The sequence below is a fragment of the Triturus cristatus genome, chromosome 3_1 (genome assembly GCF_964204655.1).
Source record: "Triturus cristatus chromosome 3_1, aTriCri1.1, whole genome shotgun sequence".
Classification (NCBI taxonomy): domain Eukaryota; kingdom Metazoa; phylum Chordata; class Amphibia; order Caudata; family Salamandridae; genus Triturus; species Triturus cristatus.
This window is the reverse complement of record NC_140583.1, coordinates 525,114,689-525,133,162: the sequence shown is the minus strand read 5'-3', so window position 1 is coordinate 525,133,162 and position 18,474 is coordinate 525,114,689. Positions and strand designations below refer to the sequence as shown.

Below are 18,474 nucleotides of genomic sequence, written 5' to 3'. Positions count from 1 at the left end.
AGCTTCACAGGAGCACTCGCCGTTTCTGGCTTGGCAGCATGAACCCTGGTCCTGTCTGGTTTTTGGTGTACTCCTGAAGGAGTGTGGCGGAGCTGATCTGCACCATCTACACCACTTGCTGCTTGATGCAGTTGGCCGGCGGCATGGACCCCTACTACATGATCCACAGTGCAGCACCAGTTTTTATCTTCTTTATTGTGTTCTCTCTATTTGTCAGTGCACTCCATTCATATGCGATATTGTTACACCTCAACATATCCACTGGCAACACAGTTGTACCCCCCTCTCTTAAAAGGCTTCCATGATGAATACTTCCCCCATACCCATGGTGAAGGTAGTTAGCCTCAATGTCAGAGGGCTGAACACCACTGCAAAAAGGGTAGCGCTGTCATTTCAAGTGAGGGCTGCTCAGTGCGACATATGTCTTTTACAAGAAACGCACTTGCTAGAAAAAGGAATGGGGGGAAGATGCGATCAAAGTGATTTGATTGACAGTACTGGTCCTCTTGCCCTGGAAAGAAGGTGAGGGTTGCAATTTTATTATCTTCTCATTTTCAGGGACAGGTCCTACAGGTACATTTGGAAATTACAGGCCGCATGCTTGCTGTGAGGATCTCACTCCACTATCAAACGTTTACAGTTGCATGCCTGTATGCGCCAAATGATCACCAAGAGCTTTTTATCCGACGAGCCGTGGGGATGGTCCTTACCTCCCGGATGTTAAAGTCTTGGAAGCTGACATACAACTAGATCAATCCCCTTCTAGAGCAGGCCCATCAGGAGCACTTTACCCGTAGGGGTTGCCCATCAGGAGCACTTTACCCGTAGTGGATCGCAGATGCAGGGTTGTCAGATATATGGAGGTCGTTGAACCCAAATATGAGGGTTTACTCCTTCTTCTCCGCTGCACATCAGTCTTATACAAGGATTGATTATTTCCTCGCATCTACCCACATCTTGCCGGAGGAATCGCATGCACATATTGAGGAGGCCTCTATGTCGGATCACTCCCCTATCACGATTGTACTACGCCTTCCCAACACTTGCCCGAGAGCTTAGATGTGGCGCCTTAACCCTAAATTACTATCCTGCGCTCCTGCAAATTGGGAGGTGGAAAGGTCAATCATAGAATATCTGGAGATTAAGGACACTCCCCACACTAAGATAGCAACGTTATGGGATGCCCTTAATGTAGTTGTGAAGGGTCTTGTATAGCAATAGTGTTAAAGCTTAACAGGGAGAGGAAGGCCAAAAGTATAGAATTGGAGACACAGGTGCGGGAGCTTGAGGAGACACATAGGAAGACGGGGTTTCACAAGATAGGATGCCAACTTACTATAGCTAGGAAACAGCTCAAGGCCCTAGATAAAGACTCTTTGGAATTTGCCCGGCTCCGCATGAAACAAAGATGCTACGCAGGGGGAAACAAACGAGACTCGGGAATTGCGAGCGGAATTTGGTCGGTTTTAGGCCCAGCTCTACAGCGATGGACCTTTTCTTCCACACAGATTGTTCCACATACCTAGTGAAGGCCCCATCACAAAACTCCCGGAACCCACAGCTGCATTGCTAGAATCAGATGTCACTACGGAGGAAGTTCTCGATGCAAAAGGGTGGCTTCAGTCGGATAAGGCCGGTGGCCAGGAGAGGTTAACAGCTGCATTCTATAAAACATTCTCTATGCAGCTGTCTGCCATACTGGCCCAGCTGTACAATTGCTTTAGTACGGAGAGTGCCCTTAAGGAGAGCATGAAATCAGCCATCATTACAGTCCTACTGAAAACCAGAAAAGACCCTCGGCTTTGTACCTACTACCACCCCATATACTTACTAAACATCGACACAAAGATATTCACTGGAATTCTAGACAATATATTGGGGCGACTGATGCCTGGGCTAGTGGGCCCTGACCAATCGGGTTTTATACTTGGACGCATGTGCGGTGACTACAATAAATGCATATTTCACTTAGTAGATAAAACCGTGCGATACCAGGTCCCCACAATGCTTCTCTCAATTGATGCTAAAAAAACGTTTGATTGCATGCACTGACATTTCTTGTAGCTAGTTTTAGAGGCTGTTGGCCTGGGGCCCTTGTTCCGAAAGTGGATATGGGCTAGTTACGATGACCCGGTGGCATCAGTTTGAATTAATGGCTCGATATCTCAACCCTTCCCTATATCTAGGGGGACGCGACAAGGGTGCCTGTTCTTACCGCTCTTGTTCGCACTCTATATGGAGCTGCTGACAGAATTTGTGAGGCCACCCCCTTCTTGAAGGGTTCCACATGGGGGGGGGCAACCTCACAAGATAGTGTTGTATGCAGACGACATACTGTTGGCCATCACTAAACAACGCCAATCACTGCCCCCTCTTCTACAGGAACTTGAGCTGTTTGGGAGGGCCTCAGGGTTCACGGTGAATACCATCAAATCTCAAGCTCTCAATCTCACCATCTCAAAGGCCGAACAGGCCTCCCTGGCTACGACATTTCCAATCACTTGGGCTACACGAAGAATTCCTTACTTGGGCATCCAATTGTTTTTCAACCATGTAGAAAGCTGTGTCACACACTTACGCTGCCCTATTGAAAACTGCACACTCCCTAATACAATCCTGGCACGGACCCACTTTCCTGGTTGGGGAGAATAGCCGCTGTTAAAATGTCCCTTTTACCTGAGATTTTATATTACATGCAGGCGATACAGCTGTAACCAACTCCACCCGTGCTGAATAAATAGGCTTTCCTGTTTTCAGTTTCTTTTTTTGGTAAATTCTGGTGTTTTTATTTCAGTGTTTTCAAATGATTTCAATACCTTAAAAAAACACCGGTTATCAGTGGTTACACATTTTTGCGCCATTAAAAACTACAGAAACAGCGTTTTTCTGGTGCTTAAGGAACGTTTTTGCTTTTATTATTGCTTGCTTTCTGCACTGTTAGTGCTTGGTATATAGACAGTGTACGTATGGTGTATATGAGGTCCAAATAGATTTTTGCAAATAAACGTATTGTAGTACACTATGCAATTCTTCTTCAGTGAGTCTTTGGTCATGTGCACTCGCTCTTTCCTTCCCATGTAAACTTCTGTGAAAAGGCCCTCTCAACATTGGCACTTGAGATCGGCTACGCCAAAACAGCCATTACACAATTTGTCAGAGATGTCTGTATAATAATCTTAACTATGTGTATTCTTTTATTGCTTTTATTATCAAGGGAAAAAGATGTGTTGCATACTGCTAACATGTCAATAAATAATGTGGAGGAACATTCTAATTCTTGGAATGTGTACTGTTGGTTGTGAGTTGGAGCAGTTGGCTGGCATGCTCCCTACTACCAGGTCTCATCTCAAAGAAGCTCCCCGTTTCTTATCTAAACGGTCGTCCCGAAATTCTCCACTGTACTGCTGTAGTATTACTTTATGTCATACAACATCCTGTTCTTGAATCAGGTCCATAGCTTTTATAGTTCACTTTGAAAAAACTCTGCTAAAATAATTAAATGTGTTGGGGTCCAGAACAGTATCAATTAACATTATGCTAGTAATATAGATGTTGTTTTCTGATGTTCTCTTTATTAAGTTGACTGCCTCTATTTTGTTCAATAGCAACTAGATATATTGTGATCTATTGGAGCTGACCTCCTTGGCATGGTTTTCCCCCAGCTTTTTGCCCTCAATCCTGTTGTTTATACTGACTTTGTTTTTTCTGGCCGCAGGACTCTGTGCACTTTTTAGCACTGCTAGCCAGGGTTAAAGTGCTTGTGCTCTCTCCTTTAAACATGGCAACATTGACGTACTCACTATTGACAGATTTTAATTTGACTGTAAGTCTCTAGTGAAGCGGTGCACTTATTGTGCCACCCACTTAAGTAGCCCTTAGAACAGGTCCAGTTCTGCAATTGCAGCCTTTGTGTGTAGTTTTAAGCTGCTATTTCAACCTGGCAAGATAAACCTCTTGCCAGGCCCAAATCTCCCTTTGAAATAGATATGTCACCTCCAGGGTAAGCCCTACACAGCCCAGAGGGTAGGGTGCAGTGTGTTTAAAAAGGTGGACATTTACTTTTGAATTTTGCATAACCTGCTAGCGAAAAACGTATCAATTTGTTTTTATTACTGTGAGGCCTACCTCTCCCAAAAGATAACATTGGGTTACCTTATTACATTCAATACGGGCCAACTTTTGATTGGGAGCCGGAAGAAATTCATGTTTGGTATCTGAAAAATCATAATTTAAAACCATCTTTAATGATAAAGAGAGATTTTAAGTCACAGTTATGAATCCACTTTTAGAAAGATGGCATTTTCTTGTACTCATATCTGGAAAATGTGATTTGATTTTTGAAAAGTGTGAATGAAAACCCAGAGGAAAGGTTTTTAAGAGCCTATGTAAACTCAAAAGGGAGGAAGCAGATTTTATTTCCAGGAGAAGCAAATTCCAGTTTCGAGTGGTGCAACCCACGAAACTCCTACCTACGCAGGAGGAGAGTTTGTAGAATGGCATCAACAGATTCCTGGCTGTACTAGACCAAAGAGTCTTATCTGGGACGTACCTTCTACGTGTTCCTCTTTAAACAGCTGGACCTAGTCCCTGCAGCGCAATGTAGGTAACACAAAGAGCTTTAAAAAGAACCTTCGATGTACAGGGAGTCAGTGTAGACTCACCAGGGCCTGTGAGCAGACCTGGAATCTCTGGATTTTCATAAGCATCCTAGCTGCTAAATTTTTATGTATCTGATGTTTTTCAAGGGAGCTTTAGTCAAATTAACATAAAGTCCATTGCAATTGTACAACCTGGACATTACAAAGGCCAGAACAAGTGTTTTCAGCAAGTTTGGAGGAAGAAACTGAGCTATTTTCCTAATCATACGGAGCATAAAGAAGGAAGCAGAGATTACCTTGTTTACTTGCTCTTTATAGGCAAGCTTGTCATCTATCAGTAATCACAGATTTTTCACCTTTTTCACAGGCAAGGGAAGGAAACCCAATTCATCTGGTACTAGGGGGCATCCCAAAAGGAAGTGTTACTCCCAAATAGGATGACCTCCATTTTTGAGTAATTCAGCCTAAGGCAATTATCATCCATCCATGCGCCTAGCTCCCTCATGCAGTTAATGAACATCTTGTTTGGGTTAGGGCCAGTGCTTCATTTGACCCAGTGGTTTCTGGTGCTCAGCAGCGGCATTTAATCAGTAACACCGGTGCTGATAGTGTAAACTGAACCGAAAGGTATTGTAGCGTGGACACATTAATTTTTGGTAGGCACAGTAGTTCTGTTTTAGGAGGCAGTAATAGTAGAAATGGGCTGGTGTACGCTGCCGTCTGACGAGAATCACTGCAATTTTTTTTTTTTTTACAAATTAACCACTGGTTAGGGTCTTTCCTGGAAAGGTAACCGACAATTTGTGTGTCATCAGCGTATGATTCAAGAAACAAACTGAAAGATTTGACAAGGCCTGTTAGCGGTGTTACATATGTTATAAAGAGTTGGGCTTACCTATGAGCCCTACGGAACTACACATGGTAAAGAGAATGGTTTCGATTTAAAATCACCCAGGGATACTGTTTGGACGCTTTCAGTCAGAAAGGTTAAAAAAAGGGCCATGGGTACACCAGCTATGACCAGGTCTTCCAACCTATCCATCAGCAGATCATGATTGACCGTGCCAACGGCTGCAGTAAGGTCAAGAAGGATAAGGGCGGCATTGCCCCAGTATCTACTGCAGTTGTAATGCACTCAAGTGCACAATGTATCAGAAAATTCAACAATATTTCAAAGTATTTAAACAATCTTCGCATGCAGATGGGCTCCAGCCTATCCTTAGATAAACTGAAAAAAGGATACTAGGACAAGAACAACATGCACAGCAATGGCCAATGGCTTCATAGTACACAATGTGATAAACAAAAACTTAAGATAAAAAGTCTAAAATTGTTGATAGACATTCTTGTTCCAAACAAATAAAGTTTATTCAGTTGACTGTAGCAGGAAATATCATTCACAAATGTTAATATCACACTTGCACTTGCAGATTTCCAAAGGAAGTTGCTTCTTCACGACAGGTGTATCCACAGTAGTTTTTCATATGACCCAATGCATTTCGGGTATAAAACCCTTCATCAGGGGTAACTACAAATAAAGGAGAACAACTTATTGTATATGTAAAAATTAAATATAGGATCAACCATAATGCACAGATGAGGGACATTATGTCACTGGAGACCGAATGCAACAAAAAAGAAGAGCAAATATGTTCTGAGTAGGTTAAGAACATACAAGGAATAATAAACGTTCCCAACTAGACAAATATACATAGTTTGAATGCACCAGAGAAAACAACCAAGAACTCATTAATTCTTTTGAAAATCAGTAAAATATGAGAAAAAAAGAAGGCAAAAATATGACAGACGTGACCCAGAGACTCAGCTATTAGCCCATGGTAGAAAAGAGAGCAGTGCTCGGTAGCCAAGTGAAGCAAGTAACTCACGTCATATGAACCTTGTGAATACCGACTAGACCTATTAAACAAACCAGGATGACATAGAGGGGCAACGATATGGGTCTAGTCGGCATTCACAAGGTTTGTGCATCTGTTTTGTTCAATTCGGTCTCCAGTGACATAATATCCCTTATCAGTATGGTTGAAGCTATACATATATATTTACATCTACAATAAGTAGTTCTCTTGTATTTGCAGTTACCCCTGATGAAGAGTTTTATACCTGAAATGCATTGGGTCATATGAAAAACTACTGTTGTAAAGACTCGACTTCCTTAGGAAATCTGCAAGTGTTACATTAGCGAATGCTATTACCGGCTACAATCAACTGAATAAACTTTGTTAACTTGGAACAAGAGTTACTATCAACAGTTTTGAAGTTTTTGTTTATAACATTGTGTACTATGAAGCCTTAGAGCATTTCTCTGCATGTTGTGTCTAGGACTTCTTGTCATAGTATCCTTTTTTCATTTTTTTATCTTAACCATTTGGTGCCTGCAACCTGTATTCTGGGTCAATTAACTACCACACTTATACAAGCTGGGGCCAGGGCAGGGAGTCAGGAAATTCCACGCAGCTATAGGGGTAGAAGACTTTCTAAATGTGTCCTACTTCAAAGTGGCTACCAGGTATAAATACTGGACCCTCAGACTTAACTCTTCAGTACTCCTCTGGACCAGTGGAAGGGCAATTGTGCTGCTCTGCATGAAGGACTGCTTCTCTGCTGCTTTGATGCCTTGCTTGCTGCCTTTCTCCCTGAATGAGAAGGACTGGGGCTCCATCTTGAGCCCAGGACCACCAGAGTGACTCAAAGGGCTAGTTGGCTGGCCTCCTGATAAGAGACTTAAGGACAGAAAACCCATCACCTGGACTCTGCCTGCTGTGAGTCTTTGCACCCAAGTGGTGCCATCCCTTTCCTGGACCCTTGGAAGTGGGCCTGAACGCGCTCTGCTAGCCCAGCTGTCGTCTTCGCAGAACTGACGGAATGCGGCACATCACCCGGCAGAACCGATGCATCTTAATGCAGGATGTTGCATCGTAGCTCCACAGCTCAACGTAACTGCCACTGTGTGATGCATCTCATCACAGAACCTCAGATCTCAGCCCCTCAGAACTGACGCTGCGCTATGCATCTCACCGTATGATCTTACATCACATCTCTGCAGCATATCAAAACTGCTGCTGTATGAGACATCCTCTGGACAGGACTCTGCACAGGACCTCGCTGTACCCGGTTTGCACTCCACTAAGGTCATCCTGAACTTGTTAAGTTATATCGGTCCAGCGCGACCAGATAACCACAGTTGGTGCATTGTGCTTCTAAGCACTGTTTTCTGTTAAATCTTTAAAATTTCATATCTCTGGCTTTACTAATTGGATTTTTGTCATTTTGGTCTCAAATAATTTATTAAATTGTACCCTATATTTCTAAATTGGTGTGGGGTTTTTCTTATGTTGTATTTTCACTTTATTACCTGTTTGAAGACCTGAATAGATTACGTTAAACATTGCATCTAAATTAGACCTGACAGCTTTTGTGCCAAGCGATTAGAATGTTAAGCACAGGTAAATATGTGGTATGCTTGTGTTTCACCCTACCAGAAATTGTGGTTGTAGCTTCAGTAGGGTTCCACTCCCCTCACCCAATTTCCTACATGACCCAAGTAACGCCCTTTATTTCTCGCCTTTTCTCACCTCACATTTCTTATACTCTGCTCTCCAGGTACCCTATTCTTGTGGATGTACTGGCCTAGTTTTAACTCTGCTATTTCATATCACGGAGATGGACAGAGCCGAGCCGCCATTAACACCTACTGCTCACTCGCTGCCTGCGTTCTGACAACTGTTGCTATTTCCAGTCTTGTGGACAAGAAAGGCAAGCTTTTGATGGTAAGTAAATCTAATTGTCTCAGCAAATTACACTCAATGTGCATAGAAAGTACGTATATGTTTTTACACCATTATCTATAAGCAAAATGAATAAAGCTGCTTCCCTATGTCTGTTGTGAAACCTGGGTGATAAGGTGGGACATCCTGTCCATGGTTCAACTTAGGTGTATCTGTTTTCCGAGGCCTGTCCCCCAATAATGATAATATGAGGCGCGGGTTGGGGAGAGGAGAGGTTCTCAATCGAGAAATGTTTTTTAAAATGCTGTTGATTTTAAAGCACATCATCAATTTTTCTCAATTTTCTTTTATTTTGATATTACTTCCTATTTAAACTTTTTGGCGAAAATGTTTAGCAAATAAACTTAGCGTATTATAAACATATTGTCACAATCTGAATATAATTTCGAATTAAATTTATAAGCGAAATTCGCATGGAGGCATTGCAGGTAAAATTGCTGCCCAGCGGTTCATAGTGGGCTACTAACGATGGTCAAAAGGGGGTAAACTCTGAAGAAAACCTTATAAGAGGATTCGGTAGTTCTCTTCTAATGGGGATTGGACAACATGTGTCAAACAAGACATCACAAACTACACTAGACTCGTGGTAAACATTTAGGGAAAACTGAAATACTTTACGAGGTATTTCAGGACTCGCCCTTCAATGATGCTTTGGCGTAATTAGCGGCAAACGATACATTTCAAAGTAAAATGGAATAAACTTAATGAAAACACTGATTGAATTTAAGGATATATAAACATGCATGGGTTGGAAGGGTCAACCAAAATGTGGGCTATAAAGCAAGTGGTAAAGGTGCATTTAAAAGGATATTTGGTCAGCATTAATGAAAGTTGTATGGGTTTTTAACAGATAAAATGATTTGTGAATATTACAGCTCAGTAACAGCTATCCTGCTGGTAGGTGGAAAGGAGTTTCGGTAGTTGCTTAACTGTCATTTATGGGTTTTGTGTTGGACTGAGAAGCAAAAACAACTCTGACAAATTGTATCTTATTAGCCCCCATATTGAACAAAAAGGGGATTTGGGGGAGAGGGCTTTTCCCTGAAGACATTTTTGAAAATAATGTGCAGTGGATAATGCATATATCCAGAACTTTTATTAACTAACATGAGAACATTGCACTGCATTTTGGAGATGATGTGAGCACTATCACTTGAAAATGCAGACTCAGCTTTAGCTTTCTATTAGTAAGTAGTAAATGTAAGATTTTGGAGGCATCGGAACTCCAGCATTCTTTTTGGAGGCAATGACTTATTACAATTCACATCTCCTCAGTTCTCATCATAAATGTCACTCAAAACTCATCGCTCATTCACCTCACTTTATACTTCTATTAACTCTTCGATGTTTATCTTCATCATTCCCTCTTCCTCTTCAATTGTTGCTTTCATTCCTTCTACCTCCCCCTCCTTTCCCTCTTCCTAACCTTTAGTCCTTTTCTTACCTATTCAGGAAAAAGCATAAATGTAAAAAATAACGATTATTTGAATTGATAGTGCTTAGTGACTCACAGCCAAATAGAGCACATCTCCCCAAGCACCCTGAGTTCTAACACCACCACCAGCCAAAATGGAATACTCACTGCATTAATTTTCTGTTTATTTTATACAAATGTAGGCTTTGTATAGAGTGATAATGGCCTCAAGTAGAGATAATATCCCCTTGCAATATCCAAGTGATGTAATAAAAGGTGTTTGTACACTATTACCCCCTGGTAGGACAAAAGCATGTGAGATTGCAAAGGGATTGGTGCAACAGGTGCATTGAAACCACTCCCGCTGCTCTAACTGTTCTGAAAGTGTGAAATAGAAGGTGCATGAAAGAGATAGCAAAGGCAAAAGAATATAATGAGCGGGCAAAAAATAGAATAACATTCCAAACAATGAAAAAATAGGCAACCGGCTGAATCCTTACGTGGCAGTGGGTTGGAGAAGTGACGTGGAAGATACAGAAGTAGCATGAGGGTGGGAGCCAATCCACTCTTCACTGAATGCCTCCAGACCTCTAAGGGTTTCCCTAGTGGCTCCTGCCACAGATTGTGCATGGCCTCAGGCAGGAAGTGTTATAGATAGTAGGTAGTGCACAACTAAGGTTCTCGCAGAACATATTTTGTTTCTTAGGATTCTCACTGTTGAAAGCCTAAAACAAACCCCATTAGCCTGCAAACATAACAGCTGCTCCCTGTTGAGTTAAAAGTAATTATGTGAGATCGCCACTCACTCAGTAGCATAAACAAATCAAGACAATACCTCTCTCTCAAACACACACATAACGTTATTTCTAAAGCGCACGTTCACCTAGAAGGGTATCTTGGCGTTGAATATGAAATGTGTATTGTATTGCTACCCAGCTCAATGCTACTCATTTTATCAACCTCAGAAGGATGGAAGGCTGAGTGGACCCACCAGGATTTGACCTGTAACCATGAGGTCAAACACTGGGTCCTACATTGGACACCTTAGGCCACTAAGCTGCCACACACACACACACACACCTACACACATGCACACACACACACACACGCACTCACACACACCCTTATTAGATGCTCGTGAGAGAATGCACATTTTGTGTGTTTAGCCCTAAAATGAATTTTATTGCTGGTTTGTACACTCTGCATACAGGGGCACTGGTGTCCAGTGCCTAGTATATTTGCTCTGACCCCTAAAACATGCAACTATTGGCTAAACCCTAGTTGTCTTATCAAATTATTGTGCAGGGAGGTAGTATATAATGTGGAAATACATGCAACCTGATTGGTGTATTTAACTCTTCTACAAGACCTTAGTATATGGTGTAGAAACTGCACCCATGTCATGGACCTATTAATATTGTGCCACTCACCAGTGTGACAAAGGAAACTTGGCTTCAGGCCTACCATTATAGCCTGACAGCTGCATTGTAAAACCTACAGTTCAACATGTTAAATTAACCCCTTTTCACAGGTGAAAACCTCCCTTTTAAATAATAGTAAGTCAGTCATATGTAAGCCTTGTAGCCCACATGGTAGAAAACATGGTATACAAAAATGGGACGTGTAAAAAATAACGTTACCATGTCCCTGAAGTAACAAAGCCCTAAAGATTATTTTCACTGTAGCAGGCATATGTGTCATATGTAGAAAGCCAGACTACAGAGTAAATTACTAATGCTGCTATATCTGGGATTGAACAAGTTAGAAAAATCATGAAACCACTATTTTTAAGAGTTAGTAAAAATTCAATTCAATGTTGAAGTTGGATTTTTAATAAATATTAAGAAAAAGTAAATTTTGGTGTGACATGCTTCCCTGGAGGGAGGCATGAGGAATGGGGCAAGAAACATCTGAGGAAGCAGTGGGAGGGACAGGGTAAGCAGCGACAGGATAAGAACCAATGTGGGAGGAGCAGGTGCAAGCAACAACATGGGAGAGGGCAAGCAGTAACGCAGAGCAGAGATCATGGGGGGACGACCTGCACACACTTTTATGGAATACAGCAGGTAAAATAAAAAAGTAGGTCTGAAAGGGCAAACAGTGGAAGTACACTGGGCAAGGAAACAGTTCTTGGGCCAAGAAGAGGGACATAAACACTAAGAGGAAGTGAAGCCAGCATGTGCTAACGAAAGCAAGCAAATGAGAGTGAGAATACAGTCAACCAGTTTTGAGAAATAGGGGAGCTCTGAACACCATGCAAGTAAACAAAATGTCTTGCACGGCCTCAGGTGTCATCTAAAAATATAGTAACCAGATCTATATTGCCGAATAATTCACTTGACTTTACGTTTTTTTTAAATGCCTAAACTAAGAGCAGTACTGAGGTAAATTAGCACAATAAGGTAAAATGTGAACCCATGTGGAAAGGGCTGTATTCTACACAGAAAAGTGCAATGTAATTGTGGTGCTTGTAGGGTGTGTTCATGCATTGGGTCCTAAGAATGACAGTTCAAAGGCATCAGAGAATTCAGAGAGGTAGGGTGTAGCAGCCAGCCATTGGAGAAACTGGAGCAGGTGATATGTGGCTACTGAGTTGAATTGTTTTTGTTTATGGACGTCGGTACAAAGCAGGGGTCTAGGATTAGTGAAAGTGATGATGAGGGACATATCTATAAATTGCTTAGTGTGCTTTCTTATACTGAATATTTTACTGAGAAGTAGAAGTACATTGTGTTGATTTGTCACTCATCATGTATACATCGCCTTTTCTAATATGTAGTAATATTTGGAAGTGCCCTCCTGAGCAGGGTATTTGGAGGGGATATTTTATTCTGGGTTCATGATTTCCAGTTAGTTAATCCCATGTTCTCTTTATAAATTAAAGTATTTCTTCATGTGATGGAGTACCCATATCTTATAAACGGTTTGTGTGTTTGTTTGTTTCGTTCAACTTATTTACAAATGACAGTACATTTGCTAGCTTTCTAATTACAATCAGTGGATATGCAGGTAGGATTTTCCCTCCCCACTGTCCCTTCCATATCTATATCATTGATCTTTCCATTGAACCTGTACTGTTCGTATGCCAAAAATGTGTGTGATCATTTAACTCTTTATAGGTGTATAACTTGATAGTAGGTTGTGCAAAATGCATTATGAATGTTGAAATTTATTTGATTTAGAATTTGCTTAACGGTAAAACATGTTTGAAATTGTGAAAGAAGGTGGTGGGGATATAAGAAAGAGGTCATATTTATTTGGAAGCCTCACCTGCACTGATATTTTATTTAGATGTATTGCATTACTTGTCCCAACTATCTTTTATCTTTTATGGGTGGGAATGTAGGAGCACCTAAGATGGTGGTGTCTCATAGGCTCAGTATTGGGTACCGGGGCTGTAAGTAAAAATAACTCCTGTCAAAGATAAATCCAGAGACCTCTTTATACACAACAACGTTTTTGGTCATTAAGTGAATGTTCTCACAAAAAGTGCGCTTTCCATCATAAGACCCATACAGAAAATGTTTACATTTTTGCATTATATGAATAATGGCAACAGCATTTTTAAAGCTTGACTATCAGAACATGTCAAATAGCCCCTAGCTTTCCTGCATGGCTTGTCCTGGGCCATTGATAGCAAGTAGTTCTACTATCCCTTCATTATATCTGCAATAAGTACAGATAATATTTTATAAGCCTCTGTCTTACAACTTCATATCGATGGACTTTGGATATATGCCCAGCAAGCTGCAACTAACAGCGGATGGGCGGCTGGCCCTCATACCTTGATGATCCATCCTGTTTTCATGATGCATCCTCTACCTCATCTTGGACAAGCATCATGTTTAGATGTACTCCTTCTCAATAAAAACCAACTCCAGTTGATTTAAGATGTAGATTTATTGTGAAGATCCAGAGTACAAGAACGACCAACCTCCAGCAAGCCCCCCTCTTCTCTAACTGCCACCCTCAGAATTTCCCATAAGTTCCAATTACACAGTTCCACAATCTATGACCTAAGATGGTCCTGCATCTATGGCATCTATAAAGAATGAGCAACCACAACACAACACCAGCACCCAGAATGTGAACTGGGACCAGGGGAAGCTCCTCCGTAATGGTGGAGTAGCATCGCCCCACTGGTCACAGTCACCAACAGGAAAATCAAATGATAATAAAACCATAATATATATTTTTTTTCTGTGATTGGCTCTGGTTGGCATGCCTCTGTAGAGCGGGGTGGGCCGGGCTATTAAAGGGAGGAATTGTGGGCACTTAGAATTGCACATGTAAGTCTGGCTGGCGTCTTAGCCTGGCCAAACAGACATGCGCACTTCGATTTTTCCAACCCAGCTATGTTCACAGCTGGGTTGGAGAAAAGCCGCAGGCTGAGCGGTAGACCAGGCTTCTCAGACCAATCCTGGTGCTGCTCTCAAAGCATGAGTGCAGCGCCTGAATTGGGTGTGGAGACTGTGCTTTCCAGTAACTGTGGAAGAGAAGCATCGAAGTGGCCGTCGGCGGCAGGAACTGGTACGTTTTTTATTATTATTGTTAATATTTATTTTTTTCCCTTATTTCCTGTCCCTCTGACCTCTACCCCATTTTTGTGGCGTTTTGTGATGGCCACCACTGACTAGGAACCGGCAATCCTACATCACAAGCAGCTAATAACAAGTATAGAACCATAAGCATCTAAAAATGCAGAAAGAAAATAAATCTTCTGAATATGTAGCACCTGCATGTAGACACAGATTTTACCTTCGTAGATGTTTAGAATTCAGAACCCTCATGGCCTAGAGAACTTGATATGCACAACTACCTAACCTACACATGACCACAAATACATGAAGAAGGCGAAAATCAGCATTTGAGTGCAGTGACCAGCGACATTTCAATTGTTCAGCTCCTGCTTCGCAATAATTTTTATTCAGAAAAAGCACTAATGCTCTCTCATGTATGTTTTTTCAATTCAGGTTCATATCCAGAATGCAACACTTGCAGGTGGTGTTGCTGTTGGAACTGCTGCCGAGATGATGTTAATGCCATACGGCTCTTTAATCGTTGGGTTCATCTGTGGTATTGTGTCTACATTGGGCTTCACATACCTTTCCGTAAGTCAAACCACTTGCATCTAAGCCACTCCTCTGCTTGAAATCTTTTTACATTTTGCACTTGCAAAAAATATATATATTTGGATTGGTTGACTGTTTTTCTCCAATAATTCTCTAAGAGTATATCTCTGGCCTTAAAGTGATTTGATAACAAAGGCGATCTTACCTAAATCTACACCATATTTTTATTTGTAAATTTATTTTTGATTTCTTGAGTTAAAAACCAGTATGTGAGTAACAGTAGTAACTCACAAAGACTGAGGATCTGTTTTAGATCTTAGGGGTAGGGTTACAAAGGATGGAATTGGATGTATATTTCAGTGGGCATGATATCTGTCACCGTTATGCAGATGATGTCACCATAATACTTTTTCCATTGTAAATTGGAAATATGATAAAGAAATCCATCAGTAATATTCGAAGACACATCCTAGCAGTCACATTTTACTAAATTTAGTTGTACAATTGTTCCTGCTCAAAGGGGAAGGACTATCAGACAACCAATATGAGATGCAAAACCTGTACGATTGATGGATGACAATGCTTTAACATTATGGTCCTGAGTACATTTGGGTGACTGATCTAATTTTAGGTGGAAATTTTCATTTACTCCAATAACGGATTTACAAATCATGTAAAATGTGCAAACTTAAGGGTAATCCTTGCATAAATCTGGTAGATACATTGTGCAACATGTTGGTGTGTGCACCTCGATACAGGGAAAAATATACCTCTTTGCATGCTATTCCCCATTTTCAGGTCTGCAAGTAGAAAAGGGGAGCAAATTGCACACTGGTTAGCTGTACTACAATACATAATTACAAAACAGATAATATGCATGTGCTAAATTTAAGCCTACATTTGTCCCAGTCTTGTGAACTGACCCTAAGCAGCATCTAATTGCTTTTGCATTATCTGCAATATAGCATTGTAAATCTGGGGATCTAAGAGCAATCAGAGCTCAGATAAACTATATTTGAACCAGTTCGCCTACAATGTTTTAATTTTCTTATTTCACAGGACAGCCTTTTCGTCTGGGTTCAAAAAGAGTATGACTCTCTTGATGAAAGGGAAATGGTACGAGCTTACTACGATCCAGTAATAGTTGAAACAAATGAACCATGATGGCTCGATCACTGGGGGGGAGGTGGGGGCATGGCTAGCTGCCTAACTTTGGCAGATGAGAGTTAAATGAGCTCCCAGAGTTGGCCTGCTTGATCTGCCATAATCCACGATGCGCTCTCCCCTGTCCAGTGGGACAGCCACAGCCCGAGCACAACGGTGGGGCTGAATTGAGGCCCAGAACTGGGCGAGGGTTGGGAGCATGAGGTCCTGTAGGTGACTAGGCAGTGGACCACGTGACCTGCAGTGGTGCGAACATAGAACTGATTGAGGCCTGCCGACAGCATGGAAACAAGCCTGGGCCCCAAGGCTGGTGCATCTCTTCCTCCCATCCTGGCAGCATGGGGACAGAGGTGACCCCCCAAGCTGTTGCCCCTGCCAGCAAACGTGTCCTGGAGCCGAATCCAGCAGCTCTAGGGGAGGGGAACTTGCAGTGTCGCACCAACTGTGGGCACCCACCAAGTGGAGTTTGGCGGTTACCTGATTAGCCCGCAAGGCCAGAAGCAGAGTTGGTTTGGCCTCAGGAAGAGGACGTTGATGGTTCTTGGTCGTAGGCATAATATGGAAAAGGCCTCCTCCCATGGCTGCTCATGTGGTATAGGCAGGCCAGACTTGGACCCTGCAGGGAGCACGCTACACCACAGCTGATCCGGGACTCCGGCTGTAGACTGAGCGCAGAAGGCGCTGCTCATGCCACACTGGTGCAGCTGCAGATCCTCTCCTCTTCTCCCCAGGCATCTGGCAGGCCTTGATACAACATTCTCACTATACCCGAGGTGGGGATAATTCACTGCAGGCTGGCAGACTTAGAGGCCCAGAGAAAATATGTATGGACACAATGGTGGAACCCCCCCAGGTCATTCGCCCCTCCCATCGGAGGACAAGAAATGGAGCTGCATCATGGGAAATTCAGAATGCCAATAAACCCAACCCTCGCAGCAGACACCCCGAGTGAGGCGCTGCTGACCTAATAGAACCATCACCAGCTTCCCAGCCCCTTGTACCTCAAGTGCCCTCCAGAGACACAGAGCAAATTCTAACAGCGATTGGAGAGTTTCAGGTTACCCTAGAAGCCAAAGTAGACACATTGACCATTGACATAAATTTACTGAGAGATGTCCATAAGCTGATCAATAGATTGCGCCAGGCTGAAACAACACTACCAGAACTCAACCCCCAGTCAAAACCCATCTCTAAGGAGCTCTGGACCTTGACGGGCATGTACAGATGCTTGGAATCCAAGCCGAGGATGCTGAAGGGAGGGCAAGGTGCAATATCTTTATATCGTGGACCTTCCTGAATGATAAGAGGACCACAGACCACCCTCTTTATTGAACAATGGCTCCAGCAGCATATGTGCCCTCATGACCTATCCCCTTGTTCACAGTGGAGAGGGCCCACCAGGTGCTGGCGTGACAGCTCTGCGGGTGGCTCCTTTGAGTCCGCTAGTAGCTAAGCTCATGAATTTTATTTGACTAGGACCACATCCTCAGAACTACCTGGAAAAATGACCTGCTGTTGATGGATATCTCAACTGTATCAATAATACCCAATTTTACACTAGCAGTACAATGCCAGAGGGCTTAATTACTAGCAGTTAAGAAAAGCTTGCAGGATCTAGGCATAACCTATGTCACTACTCTTCCCACCCAAACAACATGCACTCAGACCAAAAAACACACTTTTTCACAACGCCAGAAGAAGTTTTGTCATGCATTGATCAGCAGCCCTCTGTGTCAGGTAGCATGAGGAACTCCCAAAACACCCCACGGCGTGGGAGACATCAGGCATGGCCCAGATGCACTGGCAGTAGGAGACCTGAGTCACATTCTGTGGCTCCAACCCCACAACAGAGAAGACCGGAAATCTTCAGTGCCCGTGGCGACGAGGACCAGGCAATCTCTCTCAAATTAGCAAGGGCTAGTACGAACCCATCAAGCTCTGACCTGAGTGACTCACCCAACATCTTACCTGATTTGACTCCATAGATGAACTTATGTGAGACATTGATCTCTTCCTCAAACAGTGCTGGGGACTGCAAGATGCATGCAAAAAGCAGGAAGCCACACTACAATGAATTTGCTGTCTGAACTATAACTCATATATCAGCAATTGCACAGTGAGGGTGACCCAGTGGGGCACCTGCTGGCGTGGCACTTTAGACCGCAGCAGATGCGCTTGCCCATTGCATATATACTTACAAGGGAGGGTGGGGAGGTCAATACGCAAGAAAATATTAACGCAGCATTTCAACAACGCTACCAAGGGCTTTGATTTTTACCATTTAGCGTGGACATGTCACAAAATAGCTGCATACTGGAGCTCCGTCACAAGAGTTCTTGGTCTAATGGTTGATGAGGTGGTAGAATGGGGCCCTAAGGTGTGTGTGCTGGGTGTCGATGCCAAGGTGAAACCGTACAATA

General features: G+C 42.6%; 1 protein-coding gene across 2 annotated transcripts in view; it reads left to right on the top strand.

Annotated features, from left to right (window-relative positions):
- RHCG (Rh family C glycoprotein) overlaps positions 1-18,474 on the top strand; it is a 339,386-nt gene that overhangs the window by 205,267 nt on the left and 115,645 nt on the right. For both annotated transcript variants that reach the window (XM_085644447.1, XM_085644446.1), the window contains exons 5-6: positions 8,220-8,386; positions 14,792-14,929. In XM_085644447.1, coding sequence (XP_085500573.1) covers positions 8,220-8,386; positions 14,792-14,929 — 305 coding nt within the window. The remainder of the gene's footprint in view (positions 1-8,219; positions 8,387-14,791; positions 14,930-18,474) is intronic.